This window comes from Pleurodeles waltl, chromosome 6 (assembly GCF_031143425.1).
Source record: "Pleurodeles waltl isolate 20211129_DDA chromosome 6, aPleWal1.hap1.20221129, whole genome shotgun sequence".
Taxonomy (NCBI): domain Eukaryota; kingdom Metazoa; phylum Chordata; class Amphibia; order Caudata; family Salamandridae; genus Pleurodeles; species Pleurodeles waltl.
The window spans coordinates 230,759,951-230,786,893 of record NC_090445.1 but is presented as its reverse complement, the minus strand read 5'-3'; the positions used below and the strand labels follow the sequence as shown (position 1 = coordinate 230,786,893).

Here is a 26,943-nt window from a genome sequence, read left to right as displayed (position 1 = left end):
TCTTAGCTACAGACATGTGATGCGAAAACGTATTTTTATGCTGAAGACACCCTGCGTATATTCAGGCTCTCACAAATTCTGCCTACCCTACCTCGGACTTACCGTTTGCCTTAACTGCCATGCAAACATGGGTGGCGGACACCTTTTTAAAACTTAATTCATTAAAATCTAAAATTTTAACTATTTTTAACAGGCAACAGATGGGACTCCATATCATGGCCTTTGCCCCAACCTGATCCCAGGATCATTCTTGATTCACAGATCTCACTAGCATCCCAAAAACTGCTGTTACTACATCCTGCCTCTTTCTCCTAAAAGTGCTGTGCATAATCGTCCCCTTCCTTTCCGCTTACCACTGAGTCATTGCAGCCAATGGCTTTATCCATGTAGACTAGGCTTCAAAAATTCATATGCCAGAGTCTGCCAAAAAGAGACTGTTTGCAGAGCTGCAGAACGCCATTGCTAGACTAGCGTCTAATCCCAAGAAGTGTAACCACATTTCACCACACTGCAGGCATCTTAAATGGCTTCCCATTAGGAAACTAATTCAATTTTAAACTGCACGCTTTATGCAGAACATTTTTATGCCTCTCGCCCATTTTTTTCCCAGAACAATTTATCAAACAACCCAAAATGGAATTAACTAGCAGTGAAAAAAGCAAAAGTAGAGAATTGGTGAGGATGTACCTTTAGTGTCCAAGAAGTATCATTATGGAATTCACTTTCTATTGCCACCAGAGCTGAACCCAACTTACTTAAATTTAAGAAACTCCTAAAAACCGGTCACTTCTCACCATAACTGCTTCACTCTTCTTCACGTGTTTTTTGTTAAGCAAGTTCAGACTTTTCTTACTATAGTGCCAGAAGACCATTGGTAACTGCGCACTTTGTAAATATCCTCAATTAAATAAACAACAACCCGTTGCCCCAATATCCACTTGTAATTCATTTCTCAAACTACTCACAAAAGAAATAGATACAGAATGAAAATTATGCAGAATTAAGGTGGGGGAATGAACCACACAGCTTGAACTTTGTCCGAATATGCAGATACACAGTCTGCGACAAAGTGTGTGGGGTGTCAGCAAGGTTTTTAGCAATAATGTAAGAACACAGATTAACGACTATGGAACGCTGAGAGCAGATAGGACTACTCACCTGTGCAGGAACTTCTGGTAGGTCTGGCGGTAGGCGAAGCCGGCACGCCGCACACGCACATTCTCCAGTAGACCCAGGTACTCCACCTGGTGCCGGCAGCGTTGCTCGTCAAACTGCTGTGGGGACTTCTTGTCATTGGGTTTTATGCAGCGTACATAGTACGGTTCCTGCAGGGGCAATAACAGCAAAGTGAGCTAAATCAGCTTCTCAGGCAGGCAGACACACACATTCACTTCACTGCCTTTACCTGGGAGGGTAGACTGATAAAAGAAACAAAATGGCAGCATATTTAGGAGAAAGGTTGGACCTATCGACGTAGTAGGGCAACCACAGACAGCAGCCATGCCAATTTACCTTCCTGGCCCAATAGCATCCACATTTCAGCTTTAGAAACAAGGTTGCACAGATTTTAGGGACATGAGGTCTATTATCAAGAAGTACAAAAAGTACAAACACAAATAAGACAGTAGAGCTATCCTACAGGTTCTGTCGGCTCTAACAGGTTCAAGTATTAGACATCGGAGCTATCACTGGCATTGCACAAATCTTGCATCTGAGCTATTAGACAACAGAGCTATCCCGCAGATTCACTGACCTTACTAACACTCGAGCTGCTCCTGGCAGAGGCAGACGGAGAGTTATAAAAACCTCTGTGAAGTGACTAGAATAGTTCGAGAGAGGTAAAGGGCGTTCCCCAGGCAGTGATGCACTTTCCTTCAATACTGACCAGAGGAATATAGGATACAATAGACAGGTAAAGTGTGGTTACCTCTGCTTTACAACTAGGTTTCTCAACGTTAGCCTCAATGATTTGGGATCATGGCTAGGAAAAGAGCTGCTACCTCAGATGGAGGTTTACGTTTTTCACCATCAGCCTCGGTGATACTGGATCCGTGGCACAGGGCAAGAGCTGCTACCTCACCCGGTGGTTTACGCTTCCCACCACCAGCTTGAGCGATACTAGGTCTCAGATTCAAGAAAAGAGCTGCTGCCCCAGCTGGGGTCTGAACTTCTCACCATCAGCCTCAGTGATTGGGGATCCTCGGCACAAGAAAAGAGCTGCTACCTCTGTTATTGGTTTTCACCACCAACCTCAGTGATCAGTGATACAGAATCCTCAGCAGAGGGAAAAGGCTATGTCAGTCCGTAGTTCCAGTTTTTCACCACCAGACCCAGTGATACAGAGTGTCTAGTACAAGGAAAGAGCTACTACCTCCGCTGGAGGTTTGATCTTCTCACCACCAGCCTCAGTGATCAATTCTACGGCATCCTCAGCACAAAGAAAGAGCTGCCACTGCAGCTGGTGGTTCGGGTGAGCACCTCCAGTCTGAAGGATACAGGATGCTGGGTGCAATGAAACAGCCCCGGATGCTGTGCTCACCAGCAGCCTCAGAGAGCCAGATCCCCTGCTCTTAGAGAAAGGTAACTGCTCCTCACCATCCTGAGGGACACAAGTTCTTCTTCAGGGAAAAAACAACTCTCAAACTGGATGAAAGATGACCAACATCGGGCTCTGTCCACATCTGACATTTGCTATTTTAGTTCTACAACTTCCAGGAAGAAAGCATGAGCATCTTTGGTTTCCTTAAAGTATGTGTTGAAGTTGCAAACAAAAGATCACAACTAGAGGGTGTGTATACGTAAATGTGAATGAAGGTTGAAGCCTTAGTTATAAAAGTATTATTTCTTGTGCATTTCTGTTGCTTCTCCTTGTGGCTTTTCAATGGCATTTATGATCAAACTCAGATCTATGCTCTTTAGCCACCCCCTTTTGTCAATTTCCAAACCACCATTTATCTGGGTGATACAAAAGATTCCATAATTTATACAGCCATCACAACGGTCCAGCGAGTTAAAAGCTGCTCAATAATAAGACATTTCATCAGTCATGAGTATCTCAATATGGGCAATTCAGTATTCCAGAAAAGTAAATAGTTGAGTATTGTTTAATTGAGTATTACTAACACCTGTTATTTACAGAGCTTAGAAGCAGAAGTGTATTATGTAGCACCATACAAGGTATAAATATTAATACTACCAAATATACCTTATCTGCAATATAATTTTGTTAACAGGACCCAGTTCTCTATAAATGTTGTATAATCAGTGAAACTTGTATTAATAGAAAGCCTCCCAGATACAATGAGAATTAATATATTTTATTTAAAATTGGCTAAAATGTTTTCCTGTGAGCCCACCTAAATGCACAGAACACTTACATGCTAACAACAGCCCTTCAGCATAGGATTTATATTCACCTACGTATTTATATATAGCAGAGTCCAACTTCTCAGGAGAATGATGATCTGTGCACACAATAGAAGTCAAAAAATCGATTGCCATGAATTTAAAGGTACGTGAAAGTGGAATTCTGCTCACGCCCTTCTGCTTGTAACTATATTTCTATATTTTAATATATGCACCTTTCTCCGAATGCGGTCTCCTCACATGCATAGTGTAAGGAAATGCCTCCTTGGCATGGTTACCCGCTGACTTTTTGCCTTTGCTGATGCTATGTTTTCAATTGAAAGTGTGCTGAGGCCTGCTAACCAGGCCCCAGCACCAGTGTTCTTTCCCTAACCTGTACTTTTGTTTTCACAATTGGCACACCCTGGCATCCAGGTAAGTCCCTTGTAACTGGTACCCCTAGTACCAAGGGCCCTGATGCCAGGGAAGGTCTCTGAGGGCTGCAGCATATCTTATGCCACCCTGGGGACCCCTCACTCAGCACAGACACACTGCTTGCCAGCTTGTGTGTGCTGATGAGGACAAAACGAGTAAGTCGACATGGCACTCTCCTCACGGTGCCATGCCAACCTCACACTGCCTATGCAGTATAGATAAGTCACCCCTCTAGCAGGCCTTACAGCCCTAAGGCAGGGTGCACTATACCATAGGTGAGGGCACCAGTGCATGAGCCCTGTGCCCCTACAGTGTCTAAGCAAAACCTTAGACATTGTAAGTGCAGGGTAGCCATAAGAGTATATGGTCTGGGAGTCTGTCAAACACGAACTCCACAGCACCATAATGGCTACACTGAAAACTGGGAAGTTTCTTATCAAACTTCTCAGCACAATAAATGCACACTGATGCCAGTGTACATTTTATTGTAAAATATACCCCAGAGGGCACCTTAGAGGTGCCCCCTGAAACCTTAACCAACTACCTGTGTAGGCTGACTGGTTTTAGCAGCCTGCCACACTCGAGACATGTTGCTGGCCACATGGGGAGAATGCCTTTGTCACTCTGTGGCTAGTAACAAAGCCTGCACTGGGTGGAGATGCTATCACCTCCCCCAGGCAGGAGCTGTAACACCTGGCGGTGAGCCTCAAAGGCTCACCCCCTTTGTTCCAGCACCACAGGGCATTCCAGCTAGTGGAGTTGCCCGCCCCCTCCGGCCACAGCCCCACTTTTGGCGGCAAGGCCGGAGGAGATAATGAGAAAAACAAGGAGGAGTCACTGACCAGTCAGGACAGCCCCTAAGGCAACCTGAGCTGAAGTGACTCTGACTTTTAGGAATCCTCCATCTTGCAGATGGAAGATACCCCCAATAGGGATAGGAATGTGACCCCCTCCCCTTGGGAGGAGGCACAAAGAGGGTGTAGCCACCGTCAGGGCTAGTAGCCATTGGCTACTGCCCTCCCTGACCTAAACACACCCCTAAATTCTGTATTTAGGGGCTCCCCTGAACCTAGGAAATCAGATTCCTGCAACCTAAGAAGAAGAGGACTGCTGAGCTGAAAAACCCTGCAGAGAAGACGGAGACACCAACTGCTTTGGCCCCAGCCCTACCGGCCTGTCTCCCCCCTTCGGAAGAAAACTACTCCAGCAACGCTTTCCCCAGGACCAGCGACCTCTGAATCCTCAGAGGACTGCCCTGCTCTAAAAGGACCAAGAAACTCCCGAGAACAGCGGCCCTGTTCACCCAAGACTGCAACTTTGTTTCAAAGGAGCAACTTTAAAACAACAGAGTTTCCCGCCAGAAGCGTGAGACTTGCAACTCTGCACCCGGCGACCCCGACTCGTGGAGAAACAACGCTACAGGGAGGACTCCCCGGCGACTCCGAGACTGTGAGTAACCAAAGTTGTCCCCCCTGAGCCCCCACAGCGACGCCTGCAGAGGGAATCCCGAGGCTCCCCCTGACTGCGACTGTCTGACTCCCAGATCCCGACGCCTGGAAAAGACCATGCACCCGCAGCCCCCAGGACCTGAAGGATCGGAACTCCAGTGCAGGAGTGACCCCCAGGAGGCCCTCTCCCTTGCCCAGGTGGTGGCTACTCCAAGGAGCCCCCCCCCTTGACTGCCTGCATCGCTGAAGAGACCCCTTGGCCTCCCATTGATTCCTATTCCAAACCCGACGCTTGTTTGCACACTGCACCCGGCCGCCCCCGCGCTGCTGAGGGTGTACTTTCTGTGTGGACTTGTGTCCCCCCCGGTGCCCTACAAAACCCCCCTGGTCTGCCCTCCGAAGACACGGGTACTTACCTGCTGGCAGACTGGAACCGGGGCACCCCCTTCTCCATTGAAGCCTATGCGTTTTGGGCACCACTTTGAACTCTGCACCTGACCGGCCCTGTGCTGCTGGTGTGGTAACTTTGGGGTTGCTCTGAACCCCCAATGGTGGGCTACCTTGGACCCCAATTTGAACCCCGTAGGTGGTTTACTTACCTGCAAGAACTAACATTAACTTACCTCCCCTAGGAACTGTGAAAATTGCACTGTGTCTAGTCTTAAAATAGCTACATGTGTTTTATTTGAAAAGTATATATGCTATTGTGATTATTCAAAGTTCCTAAAGTACTTACCTGCAATACCTTTCATGCAAAGTATTACATGTAGAATTTGAACCTTAAAATAAACTAAGAAAATATATTTTTCTATACAAAAACCTATTGGCCTGGAATTGTCTGTGTTCCTCATTTATTGCCTGTGTGTATGTACAACAAATGCTTAACACTACTCCTTTGATAAGCCTACTGCTCGACCACACTACCACAAAATAGAGCATTAGTATTATCTCTTTTTGCCACTATCTTACCTCTAAGGGGAACCCTTGGACTCTGTGCATACTATTCCTTACTTCGAAATAGTGCATACAGAGCCAACTTCCTACATTGGTGGATCAGCGGTGGGGTACAAGACTTTGCATTTGCTGGACTACTCAGCCAATACCTGATCACACGACAAATTCCAAAAATTGTCATTAGAAATTGATTTTTGCAATTTGAACTATTTTTCTAAATTTTTAAAAGTCCCGCTAGGGCCTGGTGTTAGTCCCTGTTAGCATTTCTTTTAGAGTTTAAAAGTTTTGTGAAAGTTTGAATTAGAACCTAGAACTAGTTTTAGATTCTTAAAAAGTATTCCAACTTTTAGAAACATAGGGGGTCATTCCGACCCTGGCGGTCCATGACCGCCAGGGCCGGGGACCGCGGAAGCACCACCAACAGGCTGGCGGTGCTTCCTGGGCCATTCTGACCGCAGCGGTAAAGCCGCGGTCAGAAAAGGGCAACCAGCGGTTTCCCGCCGGTTTACCCCTGGCCCAAGGAATCCTCCATGGCGGCGCTGCATGCAGCACCGCCATGGGGATTCCGACCTCCTTCCCACCATCCTGGTCCTGGCGGTAAAAACCAGCAGGAGCAGGATGGCGGGAACGGGTGTCGTGGGGCCCCCTCACAGGGCCCCATAAAGATTTTCAGTGTCTGCAGAGCAGACACTGAAAATCGCGACGGGTGCCACTGCACCCGTCTCACCCCCACAACTCCGCCGGCTCCATTCGGAGCCGGCTTCATTGTTGAAGGGGGTTTCCCGCTGGGCCGGCGGGCGGCCTTCTGGTGGTCGCCCGCTAGCCCAGCAGTAAAGCCAGAATGTCCGCCGCGGTCTTTTGACCGCAGTGCGGTCATTCAGCGGTGACCGCATGGCGGGCGGCGACCGCCGCCCGCCGCGGTCAGAATGACCGCTTTAATGTCTAGTGCAGAGATGAATGTGGAGGAACTCGACCTCACACCTTACCTCCATCTTAAGATGAGGGAGCTAAGGTCACTCTGCAAAATAAAGAAAATCACAATTGGCTCAAGACCCTCCAAACAACAGCTCCAGGAGCTTTTGGCAGAGTTTGACAAAGCCAACCCCTTTGGGGATAACACAGAGGATGATGATAGTGACTTAGAGGAGAATTCCCCTCCTCCAGTCCTACTTAGGGAGAACAGGGCTACTCAAGCCCTGTCTCCAACTATACTAGTCAGAGATGCTGTTTCCCTCACAGGAGGGACCAGCACCTCTGAAATCACTGAGGATAACTCCAGTGAAGAGGACATCCAGTTAGCCAGGATGGCCAAAAGATTGGCTTTGGAAAGACAGATCCTAGACATAGAAAGAGAAAGACAAGAGATGGGCCTAGGACCCATCAATGGTGGCAGCAACATAAATAGGGTCAGAGATTCTCCTGACATGTTGAAAATCCCTAAAGGGATTGTAACTAAATATGAAGATGGTGATGACATGACCAAATGGTTCACAGTTTTTGAGAGGGCTTGTGTAACCAGAAAAGTAAACAGATCCCACTGGGGTGCTCTCCTTTGGGAAATGTTCACTGGAAAGTGTAGGGATAGACTCCTCACACTCTCTGGAAAAGATGCAGAATCTTATGACCTCATGAAGGGAACCCTGATTGAGGGCTTTGGATTCTCCACTGAGGAGTATAGGATTAGATTCAGGGGGGCTCAAAAATCCTGGAGCCAGACCTGGGTTGATTTTGTCGACTACTCAGTGAAAACACTGGATGTTTGGATTCAAGGCAGTGGTGTAAGTAAATTTGATGGGCTGTACAATTTATTTGTGAAAGAACACCTATTAAGTAATTGTTTCAATGATAAACTGCATCAGCATCTGGTAGACCTAGGACCAATTTCTCCCCAAGAATTGGGAAAGAAGGCGGACCATTGGGTCAAGACTAGGGTGACCAAGACTTCCACAGGGGGTGACCAAAAGAAAGGGGTCACAAAGCCTTCCCAGGGGAAAGGTGTTGAGACATCCAAAAACAAAAATAGTAAAGAGTCTTCTACAGGCCCCCAAAAACCTGCACAGGAGGGTGGTCCCAGAGCCTCTTCACAAACCAATTTTGGGTACAAGGGTAAAAACTTTGATCCCAAAAAGGCCTGGTGTCGTAGCTGTAATCAGCCTGGACAACAAACTGGAGACAAGGCCTGTCCCAAGAAAAGTACCACTTCAAACTCCACTCCAGCTAACACTGGAATGGCTAGTCTCCAAGTGGGATCAACAGTGTGCCCAGAGCAAATCAGGTGTCACACTGAAGCTACATTAGTCTCTGAGGGTGGGGTGGATTTAGCCACACTGGCTGCCTGGCCTCCTAACATGCAAAAATACAGGCAGCAGCTCTTAATTAATGGGACAAGTGTAGAAGGCCTGAGGGATACAGGTGCCAGTGTCACTATGGTGACAGAGAAACTGGTTTCACCTGGTCAATACCTGGCTGGACAAACTTATCCAGTCACCAATGCTGACAATCAAACTAAAGTACATCCCATGGCTATGGTAACTTTAGAGTGGGGAGGGGTCAATGGCCTGAAACAGGTGGTGGTCTCCTCAAATATCCCAGTAGACTGTTTGCTTGGAAATGACCTGGAGTCCTCAGCATGGGCTGAGGTAGAACTGAAAACCCATGCAGCCATGCTGGGTATCCCTGAACTGGTGTGTGTCAAGACAAGGGCACAGTGCAAGGCTCAGGGTGAAAAAGTAGAGCTGGAGTCTGGAAAAAGGGCCCAGCCTACCAAGAGGAAAGGAAGGACAACTGGGAAACCAGCTGCAACACAACAACAAAAAGAGAACCTCTCTTCTCAGGAAGAAGTTCTGCCCTCTGAGGGAACTGAGCCTATGGAGTTGGAACCTTATCAGGTTGAACTCTTAGGCCCAGGGGGACCCTCAAGGGAGCAGTTGTGTAAGGGGCAAGAAACCTGTCCCTCTCTTGAAGGCCTTAGGCAGCAAGTTGCTGAAGAGTCCAATGGCAAGAAAACTGGAACACATAGGGTCTATTGGAAAGATGGACTCCTGTACACTGAGGCAAGAGATCCCAAACCTGGTGCCACTAGGAGAGTGGTAGTGCCTCAGGAGTTCAGAGAGTTCATACTGACCTTAGCCCATGATATTCCCCTTGTTGGGTATTTGGGACAAACCAAGACGTGGGAGAGACTAGTCAACCACTTCTACTTGCCCAACATGTCCCAGAAAGTTAAGGAGTTTTATGTCTCCTGTACCACCTGTCAAGCCAGTGGTAAGACAGGTGGACATCCAAAGGCCCCCCTCATTCCACTTCCAGTGGTGGGGGTCCCCTTTGAAAGAGTGGGTGTGGACATAGTGGGTCCACTTGAACCTCCCACAGCCTCAGGAAATATGTACATCCTAGTAGTAGTGGATCATGCTACTAGGTATCCTGAAGCTATTCCCCTTAGGTCGACTACTGCCCCTGCAGTAGCCAAGGCCCTCATTGGTATCTTTACCAGAGTGGGCTTCCCTAAGGAGGTGGTGTCTGACAGAGGTACCAACTTCATGTCAGCATACCTGAAACACATGTGGAATGAGTGTGGAGTGACTTATAAATTCACTACACCCTATCATCCACAAACTAATGGCCTTGTTGAGAGATTCAACAAGACATTAAAGGGCATGATCATGGGGCTCCCAGAAAAACTCAAAAGGAGATGGGATGTCCTCTTGCCATGTCTGCTCTTCGCTTACAGAGAGGTGCCTCAGAAGGGAGTAGGGTTCTCACCCTTTGAACTTCTGTTTGGCCACCCTGTAAGGGGACCACTAGCTCTTGTGAAAGAAGGCTGGGAGAGACCTCTTCATGAGCCTAAACAAGACATAGTGGACTATGTACTTGTCCTTCGTTGAAGGATGGCAGAGTACATGGAAAAGGCAAGTAAAAACCTTGAGGCCAGCCAACAGCTCCAGAAGTTTTGGTATGACCAAAAGGCTGCAATGGTTGAATTTCAACCAGGGCAGAAAGTCTGGGTTTTGGAGCCTGTGGCTCCCAGGGCACTTCAGGACAGATGGAGTGGCCCTTACCTAGTGCTAGAGAAGAAGAGTCAGGTCACCTACCTGGTGGTCCTAGGCACTAGCAGGAGCCCCAAGAGGGTGATCCATGTGAACCGCCTAAAGCTCTTCCATGATAGGGCTGATGTGAATCTGTTGATGGTAACAGATGAGGACCAGGAAGCTGAGAGTGAACCTCTCCCTGATCTCCTCTCATCAAACCCTAAGGATGGCTCAGTTGATGGAGTGATCTATTCAGACACCCTCTCTGGCCAACACCAATCTGATTGTAGGAAGGTCCTGCAACAGTTTGCTGAGCTCTTTTCCCTAACCCCTGGTCAGACACACCTGTGTACCCATGATGTGGACACAGGAGACAGCATGCCTGTCAAAAACAAAATCTTCAGACAGTCTGACCAAGTTAAGGAACGCATCAAGGTGGAAGTCCACAAGATGCTGGAATTGGGAGTAATTGAGCACTCTGACAGCCCCTGGGCTAGCCCAGTGGTCTTAGTCCCCAAACCTCACACCAAAGATGGAAAGAGAGAGATGAGGTTTTGTGTGGACTACAGAGGACTTAATTCTGTCACCAAGACAGATGCCCATCCCATTCCTAGGGGTGATGAACTGATTGACAAATTAGGTACTGCCAAGTTCTTAAGTACCTTTGACTTAACAGCAGGGTACTGGCAAATCAAAATGGCACCTGGAGCAAAAGAAAAGACAGCATTCTCCACACCTGATGGGCATTATCAGTTTAATGTTATGCCCTTTGGTTTAAAGAATGCCCCGGTTACCTTCCAAAGGTTGGTGAATCAAGTCCTTGCTGGTTTGGAGTCCTTTAGTGCAGCTTATCTTGATGATATTGCTGTCTTTAGCTCCAGCTGGCAGGATCACCTGGTCCACCTGAAGAAGGTTTTGAAGGCCCTGCAATCAGCAGGCCTCTCTATCAAGGCATCCAAATGCCAGATAGGGCAGGGAACTGTGGTTTACTTGGGACACCTTGTAGGTGGAGGCCAAGTTCAGCCACTCCAGCCTAAGATCCAGACTATTCTGGACTGGGCAGCTCCAAAAACCCAGACTCAAGTCAGGGCATTCCTTGGCTTGACTGGATACTATAGGAGGTTTGTGAAGGGATATGGATCCATAGTGACAGCCCTCACAGAACTTACCTCCAAGAAAATGCCCAAGAAGGTAAACTGGACTGTAGAATGCCAACAGGCCGTTGACACTCTGAAACAAGCAATGTGCACAGCACCAGTTCTAAAAGCTCCAGATTACTCCAAGCAGTTCATTGTGCAGACAGATGCCTCTGAACATGGGATAGGGGCAGTTTTGTCCCAAACAAATGATGATGGCCTTGACCAGCCTGTTGCTTTCATTAGCAGGAGGTTACTCCCCAGGGAGCAGCGTTGGAGTGCCATTGAGAGGGAGGCCTTTGCTGTGGTTTGGTCCCTGAAGAAGCTGAGACCATGCCTCTTTGGTACTCACTTTATAGTTCAAACTGACCACAGACCTCTCAGATGGCTGATGCAAATGAAAGGTGAAAATCCAAAACTGTTGAGGTGGTCCATCTCCCTACAGGGAATGGACTTTATAGTGGAACACAGACCTGGGACTGCCCATGCCAATGCAGATGGCCTTTCCAGGTTCTTCCACTTAGAAAATTAAGACTCTCTTGGGAAAGGTTAGTCTCATACTCTTTCGTTTGGGGGGAGGGTTGTGTAAGGAAATGCCTCGTTGGCATGGTTACCCGCTGACTTTTTGCCTTTGCTGATGCTATGTTTTGAATTGAAAGTGTGCTGAGGCCTGCTAACCAGGCCCCAGCACCAGTGTTCTTTCCCTAACCTGTACTTTTGTTTTCACAATTGGCACACCCTGGCATCCAGGTAAGTCCCTTGTAACTGGTACCCCTGGTACCAAGGGCCCTGATGCCAGGGAAGGTCTCTAAGGGCTGCAGCATATCTTATGCCACCCTGGGGACCCCACACTCAGCACAGAGACACTGCTTGCCAGCTTGTGTGTGCTGGTGAGGACAAAACGAGTAAGTTGACATGGCACTCCCCTCAGGGTGCCATGCCAACCTCACACTGCCTATGCAGTATAGATAAGTCACCCCTCTAGCAGGCCTTACAGCCCTAAGGCAGTGTGCACTATACCATAGGTGAGGGCACCAGTGCATGAGCCCTGTGCCCCTACAGTGTCTAAGCAAAACCTTAGACATTGTAAGTGCAGGGTAGCCATAAGAGTATATGGTCTGGGAGTCTGTCAAACACGAACTCCACAGCACCATAATGGCTACACTGAAAACTGGGAAGTTTCTTATCAAACTTCTCAGCACAATAAATGCACACTGATGCCAGTGTACATTTTATTGTAAAATATACCCCAGAGGGCACCTTAGAGGTGCCCCCTGAAACCTTAACCAACTACCTGTGTAGGCTGACTGGTTTTAGCAGCCTGCCACACTCGAGACATGTTGCTGGCCCCATGGGGAGAGTGCCTTTGTCACTCTGTGGCTAGTAACAAAGCCTGCACTGGGTGGAGATGCTATCACCTCCCCCAGGCAGGAGCTGTAACACCTGGCGGTGAGCCTCAAAGGCTCACCCCCTTTGTTCCAGCACCACAGGGCATTCCAGCTAGTGGAGTTGCCCGCCCCCTCCGGCCACGGCCCCACTTTTGGCGGCAAGGCCGGAGGAGATAATGAGAAAAACAAGGAGGAGTCACTGACCAGTCAGGACAGCCCCTAAGGCAACCTGAGCTGAAGTGACTCTGACTTTTAGGAATCCTCCATCTTGCAGATGGAGGATACCCCCAATAGGGATAGGAATGTGACCCCCTCCCCTTGGGAGGAGGCACAAAGAGGGTGTAGCCATCCTCAGGGCTAGTAGTCATTGGCTACTGCCCTCCCTGACCTAAACACACCCCTAAATTCTGTATTTAGGGGCTCCCCTGAACCTAGGAAATCAGATTCCTGCAACCTAAGAAGAAGAGGACTGCTGAGCTGAAAAACCCTGCAGAGAAGACGGAGACACCAACTGCTTTGGCCCCAGCCCTACCGGCCTGTCTCCCCCTTCGGAAGAAAACTGCTCCAGCGACGCTTTCCCCAGGACCAGCGACCTCTGAATCCTCAGAGGACTGCCCTGCTCTAAAAGGACCAAGAAACTCCCGAGAACAGCGGCCCTGTTCACCCAAGACTGCAACTTTGTTTCAAAGGAGCAACTTTAAAACAACAGAGTTTCCCGCCAGAAGCGTGAGACTTGCAACTCTGCACCCAGGCTACAGGGAGGACTCCCTGGCGACTCTGAGACTGTGAGTAACCAAAGTTGTCCCCCCTGAGCCCCCACAGCGACGCCTGTAGAGGGAATCCCGAGGCTCCCCCTGACCGCGACTGTCTGACTCCCAGATCCCGATGCCTGGAAAAGACCCTGCACCCGCAACCCCCAGGACCTGAAGGATCGGAACTCCAGTGCAGGAGTGACCCCCAGGAGGTCCTCTCCCTTGCCCAGGTGGTGGCTACCCCGAGGACCCCCCCCCCTTGCCTGCATCGCTGAAGAGACCCCTTGGCCTCCCACTGATTCCTAATACAAACCCGACGCTTATTTGCACACTGCACCCGGCCGCCCCCGTGCTGCTGAGGGTGTACTTTCTGTGTGGACTTGTGTCCCCCCCAGTGCCCTACAAAACCCCCCTGGTCTGCCCTCCGAAGACGCGGGTACTTACCTGCAGGCAGACTGGAACTGGGGCACCCCCTTCTCCATTGAAGCCTATGCGTTTTGGGCACCACTTTGAACTCTGCACCTGACCGGCCCTGTGCTGCTGGTGTGGTAACTTTGGGGTTGCTCTGAACCCCCAATGGTGGGCTACCTTGGACCCCAATTTGAACCCCATAGGTGGTTTACTTACCTGCAAGAACTAACATTAACTTACCTCCCCTAGGAACTGTGAAAATTGCACTGTCTAGTTTTAAAATAGCTATATGTGTTTTATTTGAAAAGTATATATGCTATTGTGATTATTCAAAGTTCCTAAAGTACTTACCTGCAATACCTTTCATGCAAAGTATTACATGTAGAATTTGAACCTGTGGTTCTTAAAATAAACTGAGAAAATATATTTTTCTATACAAAAACCTATTGGCCTGGAATTGTCTTTGAGTGTGTGTTCCTCATTTATTGCCTGTGTGTGTATGTACAACAAATGCTTAACACTACTCCTTTGATAAGCCTACTGCTCGACCACACTACCACAAAATAGAGCATTAGTATTATCTCTTTTTGTCACTATCTTACCTCTAAGGGGAACCCTTGGACTCTGTGCATACTATTCCTTACTTTGAAATAGTGCATACAGAGCCAACTTACTACACATAGGTTTTTATCAGCAGTTGCGACTCATAAATATATATCCCATTTACTTTGTTTCTCATTTGAAGCATTCTAAGAAATCAGCCACTGTATTGTGTGCAAATCTGTACTTTTTCAAGGCTACCTCATGTGAAATAAACCCTTTTTTCCCGAGCTTCATGCCGTTGGACAGTCATTATGTCACCATGGTCAAACAAAATCCAAACAAAGCTCGTAAGACATGTTGGTTGAGCAGCCGCTGCTGGGATGTGTATAAAAAGCAAGTTACATATTCAGGTCTCACATGACGAACTCAATCTTTCTTGGGGAAGACGGAAAAACAAACAATTTCATTACCTTTAGTAACGCTCTTTCTGGTGGATACTCTATCTACACGCAGATTCCTAGCTTTAGAATACCCAGGTGTGAGCCTGGATCAAGAAACTTTTACTCTGCTAGCTGGCGCCATGAGGCTCAACACTGGTTGTGTACTGCCCCAGAAGTGAAAGAACAGAGCTACATGTAAGCGCCTCCACTATGGGTCAATGTTAGTTTCTTATTTCCTTTTCGGTGCCCTCAGATACAGAAAATGAACAATTTAAGGTACCAATGTGCTGATCTGTAACTTGGGACCTGTTTAGACGTTAAAAATAAAGGGCAGGTGGAAGGGCTGTGAGGACTATGTGGTTAAATACAATATTCAGCAGAAATAGCGTTAACAAAGGTAAGTAACTCAATCTTCTGACAGATCCTTCTAACTGAAGACTGATCACCACAGAATAGATACCAAAGCAGAGCCTCCTGAGGGATTGATTTTGTGGAGTGAACTCAGGCCAAATAGTTGTTCATAACCGAGCAGGCAAAGTATCCTTACAAGGAAAGGCGGTAGTGCTTTGTGAATGTATGCACTGAACAGACGACTACGTTCCAACATGGCAGATGTCAAGACATGCACTCCACAGCCAACACAGAGGCAGCTGCCTCAGCCCTGGTGGAATGGGCTCTCAGACTTTCTAGGGGCTGCTTTTTTGACAATGACATTGTCCTCTTCTGCACACCCTTCTCTTTCTTAGCCCTGGAGAACTCCACAAAAAGCTGATTGTGCACCTGGTGTTCCTTGATATGATCAATGTAAAAATTTTAAAACCTTTTGGGTTCCAGCTAATGAAGCATTTACTCCTCTTTTGACAGGTGAAGAAGAACAAAGAATCCAGGCAGGGTGACGGAGTGTCCTATGTGAGAGGAAGTCACAACTTTTAACAAGAATGCCATGCAAGTCTTCAGCACCAACTTGCCTGGGAAAAAGGTGGTGTATGTCCCACTATCTGGCATAAATAGATTTCATGGAAGGCCTCCTGGTGGCAAGGATGACATTCACCAGCTCAGGGGCAGTTGCCACTGCACAATCTCTACACATGTAGATTCAGGTGGAGGACCTGCTCAGATGCAGTAACAGAAGATCCTTCCAGAGGGGGTAGTTAAGCCGAGGACAGAGGCTCATGCCCAGAATCATACTCTTCTGGCCCAAACAAGCACCACTCAGATGACTTGGGCCAGGTCGTTCTTGATATCTTGATTTTTCTCAGAACTTGAGGCAGGGTGGGGAAGGCGTACAAGCAGGAGTTTGGCTTTCCATTCTAAACCCTATGTGTCATATTCTTGAGGAAATTCCAACAAGCAAAACGTTCAAAATTGTGTATCCTTGATAGTGGTGAAAAGATCTGGCCAAGATTTTCCCCACAGTTGGACGATGCCCTGTGCCACCTCAGGATATAGGCGCCACTCATGATGTGGAAAACGTCACCTGATTAATTTGTTCATTCTAGCATTTAGAGACTCTGCCAGGTGATTCCCGATCAGACAATGCCTTGGCACTCCAACCAATTACAGAGGTGCAGAGCCTCCTGGAACAGGGCCAGGACCCTACTCCATCCTGTTTTTTGTAATGCCACATGACAGTATGGTTCTCTATGGGAATGAGAGGTAGGCACCTCACTGCCCAGAGAGAGAAGGAAGGTTGGGGAAGACAAAGATTTAGCTAAAGTCCTGTTTAGGATTGGTGCGGTCAAAATAGGAGTAGGTCAATGGGAATGGCCCTGACAGAAGGATGTAAGGCAAGAGTAGGCCTGCAATAGGACAGTCAGTTTCCTACATCCTGCCTCGCTGAATGGTCAGGGGGACTCACCAAGAGTGTGGTTGAAGTCCCTCAGGTGCATTAGCTGGGGGAGGGGTCATTTAAGGAAACAGGATTTTTGCAGAACCCTCCCCCCCCTGCACTCCCCCCACACACACACTTTTTGCCCCATTTGGGCTACTAGCTGCTGGTTTTCTGACTCTGAGGGTACCCTGAGTCCTGCTGACGAGACCTCAGTGTCAGTATTCTGACCGTACACAAATTAAAAGTATAATTGGATGCACTCCATTAGCTCTGTCTGACATACTTATAAGTCCCTAGTATATGGTACCCAGGGCATGTAAGACAGTGTCATCTCAGGGCTGCAGCTCTGTGTGTGCCACCCTTCATGTGACAACGTACAAAATAACTCCCAGTCTGCCATTGCAGACTGGAAGGACAGTGCTTTCACTGGCAGTTCGACTTTGCCATTTAAACCAATGGCAACGCCACCTTATCCTTTAACACTATATATAAGTTTCCCCTAAAGAAGGCCTATGGAGCCCTATGGCAGGGCAGCTGTATTTTGTTCAGATATAGTTTTTTTTCGATATTTCATTACAGCAACACTTTCAAATTGTTGTTTTGATGTGGGTAAAGTTAGTAGCCAGGTGGCATCCCAACTCAGCTAACGTCATAATGGAACTACCTAACTGCATCATGTAAGGTATCAAATTATGATGGTCAAGTCAAAATTAATGTCACTTTTGAGGTTATGCAACTTTAAGAAAGTTGCCATGCTGTCCCTCTGCTATTCCATTGGCCTCACAAAGGCATACAAACACACACAGACACAGACAACTTTCTGCACGTCTGGAGAGACTTATAAACAACTCCCAGGGCCAAAAACAAAGGCAGTTGCCACAGAGAAAGGTGTCACCTCCTCTGTCAGGATGCCACTCGGGGTTAGTCCAGAAGGTGAGATTCAAAGGAGAAGCCACCTTTAAGGCCATCAGCCACAACACCCCTGAGCAGGTTGTTCTTGTTGACAGAATAGAAAGAGGGCCAGAGAGAGGAAACTCACCCACAAACTAGTTTTACCTTGGGCATGTAGCCCTCGATCAGCCACACCTCTAGGACAGGCTACCAAGTGCCTGGTGCCTGAGAAAGGGTCGTGCCATCTAGAAAGGGGTAAGAATGTGGCATTCTGGGATAGCCAGATGCTACACATCACAGGAACCTTGTCAATAGGTAGGAAGGGACACAATAGCCCATATGAAAAATATGGCACCCCTGGCTCTAAGATCACGCTTAACTCGGAAAGAGGACCGAAGAAGGGCTCCCCAGCTGCTACTGGACATGCACAAAGAGGCTGCAAGCTCGAAAGGATGCACCTGCTGCACTTTGGGCTAGCAAAGTATGAACTGTGCCTATGGCTCTCGGCTCAGGAAGAGTTGATTTCCAACAACAGCAGTGACTCTAAAGTATCTCATTGAACCAGCTCCAGGGTCACAAGAGCTGAAAGAGACATGTTGGTAGCCACCACAGAAGTTTTGCTGCTACCAGTCACTCAGCACCCAACAAGACAAATCCGAGATAGCCAAACCCTGCACCCATGTCTGCTGGATCTGGGAGTGCTGTCAGAGTCCGGATTCATCATACCCAAGGAATACTAGCCCCCACCAAAGTATTGCGCCCCAGCCGCAGTGCAGAGTGACCAGCAGCCCAGCATCAGCTGGCCTGCAACTGCAACTTAGAGGATTTCGACCTCCGTGGCCAAGTTAACCCCACTTCACCCGTGGACCGAGGAACACCCCACAAAGGCTCTGCCATCAACCACACCACAACTGGAGCATACTTTAAGCATCTTTTTGCCTGCATCCCCCAGCATCAAGACCACTCCATTGATGTCTATGGTGGTCATCCTGTAAAGTTTCGATCTTGCTTTAAAAAACACTGTGGTAGTCAGGTAACTGTTCAAAGTATCCTTCCTGGCCCTCTAGACCTCTGGCCTGCCAGACTTGGTCACCCAACTCAGGCTGGATTTGCTGAACTAACTGTTTCAAACTTTTCAAAAGTTTCCAAACTATTTGTTGGCCAATATTCGCTTGTGGTCGATATAGAAGTTATCTATTTCTTCTAAAGTTCAGATCTCCGGAACCCTGCAGTATATTTTGATGATTAAGGTCTCTAAAAATTCATAATAATAGAATCTATTTTATAAATGAGTGTAATTTCTTTTGTGTTGTGTGGCCTTCCTAATTTGTTGTTTGGTGTTGTTGAATGCTTTACACATTGTTCCTTTGTTAAGCCTTACTGCTCGCAGCCACAGATACCAAGGGTTGAGCTTAAGGTTAAGTTAACTTACCTGGCTGGAACCAAGATGATATTTGTGAGTGTACTGCACAATAAAGCCCCACAGCCCTATAATATAGTGCACCTAAATCCTCACAAGCTTCATCCCCAGATCACCTTCAGGTTCATGAGGCACACTGAATACACAATTTTGAGCTGTGGCTCAAGCCCAGACACCAGAGGCACACCTTGTGCAGGCCTGTTACTGGCATTGGTTTACTCCAGTAACAATATGGTTTGAAATCTGTTGTTTTAGGTGGGGACTTCATTCCATAGCATACTGGAATTTGACTGAGAGGGTGTTGAAAGACTGACAAAATCGCAAGTGGAGCACTGGTTTTATAGCAGAAGGTGAAGAAAGAAAGGAACTGACATCAGCACACAAGGGGAGCGGCGCTCGAGAGCACTGCTGTAGAAAGGTTTACATATCCAGTTCCAAGCCTGGGGAGTATTTAAAGTTGAGGAATCTCCAGTTAGACATATTTATCAGAAATGAGTGCTACTGGTTTAGACAACACCACCAGTTATTTTTTACCGAAAACACATTGGTTTGTGGTTTTTGCCATGTAACTGAATAGCATTCATTATTCATTTTATTTAGCACTTTGGGGGAGCACAACAAGTCCTACGTAGCCACTAATGAGCACTACAGTACAGTTCAACGTTTATCGGAGGCGAGGAACAGTCTGAGGTTCGGTACACCCCAGTGGATGTGTGGTGTAAGCTCCAGTACTGAATTTGAGCCAGTGGTTACAGTGGGTCCCACTGGCACTCACTTTTGGGTACTGGTACATATTTTTCCCCATCAGACTTTAACTCTCAGAAAGAGTGAAAAACACACAAGAGGAAAAGAATAAAGAAGAGAAAGACAGAAAAACGGTGACTAAGTTAGAAAGCAGGAATACCCAAGAGTATAAAGAAATAAGGGGGCAGATTGTGGTGGATTGAGGAGGCATGAGGTGCAATCAAGACTACGCAGCCTTGGTAGTCGGCATGCTGACATTCACTAACATCTGCTGGGGTCTCTGAGCAATGCTTTGGGCCCATCACTTATTCTTTTACAAATTAAGCACTGGAAAGCTACTCTACAACTGCCCCGTTCAATGTACAGACCTGCTACTAGCCTTGAAAATGTTTATGTTGTGTGAAAGGGAAGGAGGTGCCTCAAAGGACCAGGGTCTAGAGAGGGCGTGAAGCTTTGTGCTTGAACATGCACTTCTACCTGGACAAAAACAGGACGTTTCTGCAGCTGCCACAGTGTCAAGGACAGGGTGCATATTCCAAAATGGATTTCATAAGTGTAGAGCCTCCACGCACAAGCTGGAAACCTGCTGTGTGTAGGGGTTCAGCATATGCTACTGGCTTTTCAATGGATGACCATTTGAACAGTGAGATACCAGGTGACATACGGTATTATTATGTGCGTTGGCAGCTCTGAATATAGGATTTTAGACAGCGATATTATCTTTCTTGCAAATCCTGCACATCCAGAGATTGCTTTTAGGGGTGACAGAAACAATCTACGAATGGATAGGGGATTAATTCAGCAGCTGGGCTATTGCTCCTGGGTGGCTCACGTGTCAGTGGGTGGGAGGGAAGGCATTTATCCGGCATGCACCTTTCCGCATCATTCGTCATCAATGGCTTAGCTTCCTAAGAGGATGAAGTAAGGTGACCAGACATCCCTGATAAGCCTGCAGAGTTTCAGATTTTTGATGCCTGCTCTGGAGTCCTGACACTTTCTGTTGGTTACTGAGCAGAATCTGATGCTTTGGCTTTCACACTGCCGCGCCTTTTGATCCTGTTGTACATTTTAAGGCCTACTGCACGTTGCAGAGGATAGCAGGTGATGTTTATGAGAGCTCACAAAGTTTATGAAGTACTGGGGCACAGTTGAGATTACATGTAGAGACACTGAGTAACAGAGGAAGGGCAAGAAGTCAAAAGAGAAGGAGTCAGACATGCTAAAGAAGGTGTAGGAACAAAGAGACACAGAGAAGAGAGGGGGACAAAGGGATGAAGAAGTGAGCGGTAAGAGTGGGAGTAAAAGAAAAGCAAGATAGGAAGAGGAGAAAGTATCGGGGGCAAGGGAGAAAGATCAGATATTGAATGAAATCTAATAAGAAGGAGAGAGGAAGAAATAAGAATAACAATGGGAGCGCACTAGAAGAAAACTAGCATGAAGAAACGAATAGAGCAAAACAGAAAGAAAGAAAGGGAGAAAGTGGGCAAAAACAAAAGAGAGAAGGAGACGAGGAAAAAAGATAAACAGAAGCGGGTAGAGGAAGAGAAGGTCTGCAGAAAGAAAGCGAAAGCAAGTGAAGAGACGGGTGGCAGACAAAGAAACCAGATGAGGAAACACTATAGAAGAAGTGGGAGAGGAGAAGAAAGTAAAAAACAAGAAGGTGAGGAAAAAGTGTGTTGAGAGAGAAAGAAAGTGGTGATACAGAAACAAAGGGGGCAAAAGACATAGGGGGTATAGAATGGGAGAGAGAAAGGAGAAAAAGAGGAAGAGAAAAGGAAGATGGAAATGTGAGAAGAGTGATCTTTAAACCCAACCAAGACAATACCAGTGTTCCAGGTCCAGCGTGCTTGAAAATGATATCTGTGTAATAAATCTCAGAATATCTTTTAGGTATAATCCACTTCCACCCTCCACGTCCACCCTGCATGATCTTTAATTCCCTACCAAATCTTGATTACTAGGTATTATTACTAGCCAAATGTGCTTTAAAGTACAAGATACTTACCTTTGCTAACGAAATATCTGGTAGAGACTTATTCTAGTTGCAGATTCCTTACCTTAAAATTTCTCCAAGGCGTCAGACTGGATCCAGAGATTTTTCTTTGAGAAACACCCTTACGCATCGGCAGGTGGCGTCGGTCGACACCGCGGGTGTCGTTGGCATCGTAGTCGCCATGATGACGTCGGGAGTTGTACACAGACGCCGCCTCGTGCAGTGACATCAGTTTCTTTTAACCACTTACCATGCCAAAGCGCAGAGCCGCTAAAAACACTGAGATTGGTGCGCCAGAGCTAAGGACCTGAAGGGGGAATCCCTGTCCCTAGAAATCAGTTCGCAAGTGGGAAGGACGGGTGGGTCAGTAAGGAATCTGCAACTAGAATATGTCTCTATCAGATGTACAAGTTACTTACCTTTGGTAACGAAATATCTGGTAAAGACTTCTAGGTGCAGATTTCTTACCTTAAAATAGATACCCAAACAATGCCATCCTCGGCGGTGGGCTGTGAACCAAGATCATACTAGGAAGTCTTACAGGACCGAACGACCAAAGTAGCCGTTCCGACGGACCTGACTGTCCAGGCAGTAGAGTTTACCAAACGTGTGCAGGGACGCCCACATAGCTGCCTAGCAGATATCCAGGACAAGAACTCCGCGTGCTAACGCAGTGGAAGCAGCAGTTGCTCTGGTGGAATGAGCACGCAAGCCCTCAGTGAGTTACTTCTTGTCCAAAGCGTAGCACATTTTAATGCAAAGAAGTACCCATCGAGAGATGGTACATTTTTGCACCGCCTTCCCTTTTTTCGTACCAACATACCCAACAAAGAGTTGATCGTCCACCCAGAAATCTATAGTACGATTAAGATAGAACGCCATTGCTCTTTTTGGGTCCAGACGGAAGAGTCTCTCCTCCTCATGAGAAGGATGTAGGGGTGCATAGAAAGTAGGCAGGGTGATGGACTGGCCTACATGAAAAGGCGTAACCATCTTTGGAAGGAAGGAAGCTTTAGTGTGCAACACCACTTTGTCAGGGTGCACAGACAAGTATGGAGGTTTGTACGAAAGGGAATGAAGCTCACTCACCCTGCGAGCAGAAGTGATGGCAACAAGAAAGAGTTTTTAAGGTGAGGAGCCGTAAGGGACAATTGTTCCAAATTGGGCCAAAGAAAGAATGAACAAAAGAATCTCAGATAGAGGGGCAGAGAGGGGATCAACAGATTTGTTGGTGCACCATGCCACAAATTTATGCCAACGACAGGCGTATACAGTTTTGGTGGAAGGATGCCTGGCTGCCAAGATAACATCGCAGATTTCAGATGGAAGATCAAAAGTCGCCAACTGTCGCCGCTCAATTTCCACGCATGAAGGCAGAGGCTGGACAGGTTCGGGTGAAGAACCGTCCCCTGTTGCTGCGACAGAAGATCCACCCGACGAGGCAGTCAGAGTGGAGGATCGATGGACATGCTCAATAGCTCTGGATACCAGATTCTCCATGCCCAGTCCAGAGCCACCAAGATGACATGGGACCGGTCGTTCCTGATCTTCTTGAGAACTCTAGGCAGAAGTGGTATAGCGGGAAATGCATAAAGGAGGCCGGAGTTTCACTAGAGACGAAAAGCGCCTTCGAGCGATTACCGCCTTGGAAACTCCAACGCGCAAAACAGCTGACATTGCACGTTCTCTGCGGAGGCGAACAAATCTAATCCAGGCTCTCCCCACTGCTGAAAGAGACCTTGCACCACCTCCACGTGGAGACGCCATTCGTGATCGGCTGTGCATCGACGGCTGAGTTTGTCCGCTCTGGCATTGAGAGAACACGCCAGATGTTGAACCACCAGGGTAATGCCCTAATGTTCCAGCAATGTCCAGAGGCGTAGTGCCTCCTGACAAAGGGTCCAGGACCCTACTCCGCCCTGTTTGTTGCAGTACCACATGGAGGTAGTATTGTCGTGAACACCTGCACTACTTTCCCTTTGAGAGAGGGAAGAAATGCTTTCAATGCAAGCCTGATCACCCAGAGCTCCAGAAGATTGATATGGAGCCCAGACTCCGCCGAGATCAGAGGCCTCCAATCTCCGCCTCTCCGATGTGGCCACCCCAACCCAGAAGTGACAAATCTGTCACTATATATAGATCCGGTTGGGGAAGGGAGACGGATCTGCCATGGACCCAATGCAGATTCGAAAGCCACCACTGCAGGTCTTTCGCAGTCCCCTCTGAGATCTGAACCATGTCGGAGAGATTCCCCTGATGCTGCGCCCACTTGAACTTCAAGCCCCACTGCAGAGCCCACATATGCCATCTGGCATATGTCACTAGCAGGAAGCAGGAGGCCATGAGGCCCAGCAGCCTCAGAGTCCGTCTCACCGAAACCCAAGAAAAAGGCTTAAAGATCAGAATCATAGCCTGAATATCTTGGACTCGCTTTTCGGGAGGATAAGCCCGAAACTGCACTGTGTCCAGAACAGCTCCATTGAAGGGGAGCGCCTGAGAGGGAGTCAGGTGTGACTTCGGCATGTTTATAGTGAACCCCAGCGTGTGCAGGAGGTTCGCCGTAGTCTGAAGGTGGGAGACGACTTTCTGGGGTGAGTCTCCCTTCAACAGCCAGTCGTCGAGGGAGGGGAAGACTGATACCCCTAACCTGCACAGATGAGCTGCAACCACCGCCATCACTTCCGTGAACACCCGAGGGGCACTGGTAAGGCCGAAGGGAAGCATGGTAAACTTTAAGTGCTCATGACCTACCACAAATCGTAGGTAACGTCTGTGGGCAGGCAGGATGGGGATGTGGAAATAAGCATCCTGCAAGACTAGCGCAACCATCCAGTCTCCTGGGTCCAAGGCAGACAGAACCTGAGCTAGGGTGAGTATTTTGAATTTCTCCTTCTTGAGGAAGCCGTTTAGGTCATGAAGGTCTAGGATAGGACGTAAGCCCATGTCCTTTTCCGGTACCAGAAAGTAGCAGGAATAACAACCACGACCTATTTCGGGCATAGGAACCTTCTCTATAGCTCCCTTGGCCAAGAGCTGTGACTTCCTGGCAGAGAAGCGCCAAATGATCCTCTGGGAGGTGACTGAGTGATGGAGGCATGGCTGGTGGAGTAGACTGAAAAGGGAAGGAGTAGTCCTTCAAACGATCTGCAAAACCCACCTGTTCGTATTGATGGATTCCCAGTGGGGCAGATGATGACGAATCCTGCCACCAACTGGATGCGAATGAGGGGACGGACTAGGAAGGTTTGGAGGCTGCAGCAGGGGCAGAGGTGGACTGGGTAGACCTCTGGTTCCCTGTCCCACGCCCATGTGGGATTCCGCATCCCCGGCCACTCAGCAGATGGACAGCATGGGTGGCACGGTGGCTGGGCAGACAATGCGACCCGGAGTCCCTTCCGTGGCCACAAAAAGGGAGAAAAGCAGACTGTGGGAGGCGAGGGGTAGAGGAAAGACCAAGGGACCGAGCCGTAGCCTGGGAATCCTTGAATCTCTCCAAGGCTGAGTCCGCTTTGTCTCCAAAGAGACAACAGCCATCAAAGGGCATGTCCATGAGGGACTGCTGGCCATCCCCAGAAAAACCAGAAGTACGCAACCAGGCGTGGCGTCTCAAGGCCACCGTCGTAGCAACCGATCTGCCCAGAGAGTGGGTAGTGTCCAGCCCACAACGGATTGTGAAATTCGCCGCATCTCTCCTATCGTTAACAGCTTGGGAGACGATAGCACGGGCCTCCTCCGGTATCTGCGGCTGACAAAACAGTTGAATTCGGTCAAAAAGAGACCAAGGTAGCTCTCTCCGGATCAGCTTGTGGCGCGGAAAGAAAAGAACTGAAGTCGCTGCGCGAAGGCGGCGTCTATGTACTACTCCCGACGTCATCACGGCGACTATGATGCCAACAACGCCCATGGAGTCGACCAACGCCACCTACCAACGCGCAAGGGTATTGCTCGAAGAAAAATCTCCGGATCCAGTCTGACACCTGGGGGAAATTCTAAGGTAAGGAATCTGTAACTAGAAGTCTCTAACATATAAATTGGATTAAACTTAGTTCTGAAAATACAGAAAGGGGGAGCTCCTACACCGCAAGTTCTACAGTCTGTGCATCTTCCCAAAACACACTGCAACCTGTGGAGTAAATGGCATCAAGGTCGAAGGCATTTTTTGGGTGAGCCTTCACAAAATGTATTTGCAGTTTGGTAGATGTTGCCACCCAGTAGAAGGGCAACTCATCTTTAAACCTAAGAATATACCTACACACATGGCAAGTGTGGAAGAGTGGCATGGTTCCTTCACTCACAGCATTCGGCAGCTGCAGCAACTCTGCCATCTTCATCACACACACAGAGAACAGACCCGCCATGGGGTAACACCACAGAAATAACCTAAGAAATCAGGGCGGACTTTGGATCTGGCATGTAGTAGATATGACGGGTATATGGCAATACAAATTAAAATGTACACCCATATATATTTAGCTGCTAATTTCAAACCAACTATAGGTCACATGCATTTAGAGCACCATTGCCACTGGGAGTGCGTGAAAGAACCACATGTAGTGCGGCTTACTAGCATCGGGATTCATTCATTTAGGACCCAGACATCTGAGCTCACTCCAGCAGTGTAATGCACCATCAGCAGAAAAAAGTAATCACTTCTTTCTCTTCCCCCTCCCTCCATCTACTGAGCCCCCCATGATCAACCAGCCTGAACCTCCTACAATCAGCCACAAAGTCAAGAAAAACCAACAGGAGCCTCCTGACACCAAGAGGACAGCCACGTAGAACCTAACTTACAACTGCGCCTGGAGCAGGGCCGAAGGGAAGAATCAGCCAGACTGTACCCACACCGTCAATCAAATGTCCACAGAGAGGAACCTACAACAACGTCCTGCCTATAATCACCCTAGGTCAGAGAGCACTCCGCTTGTGCCAGGTCAGCAAACAACCCAGACTGAGCGAGAACAGAGTCACTGTCTACTGCCACCAGGAACCTTAGAAATTCAAGGCCTATGGGGTAGGGGCAATCTGATATCATTCAAGAATAGCTGGGCTTAGGCGTAAACATCAAGAGCATGGCACACCCAAGTAGGCCTGCCCTTCTCCCTTCGAAGAGCATGCTCTCATGCCAGGTGGCATGCACTTCAGGTGGAATCCTCATCCGCTGTATTTTACAGTCCACCACTGTTC

General features: G+C 48.0%; 1 protein-coding gene across 1 annotated transcript in view; it reads right to left on the bottom strand.

Moving 5' to 3' along the window:
- The window catches only part of MYO1D (myosin ID), a 422,174-nt gene that overhangs the window by 171,210 nt on the left and 224,021 nt on the right, over positions 1 to 26,943 (bottom strand). The window contains exon 15 of the mRNA XM_069237971.1: positions 1,159 to 1,325. Coding sequence (XP_069094072.1) covers positions 1,159 to 1,325 — 167 coding nt within the window. The remainder of the gene's footprint in view (positions 1 to 1,158; positions 1,326 to 26,943) is intronic.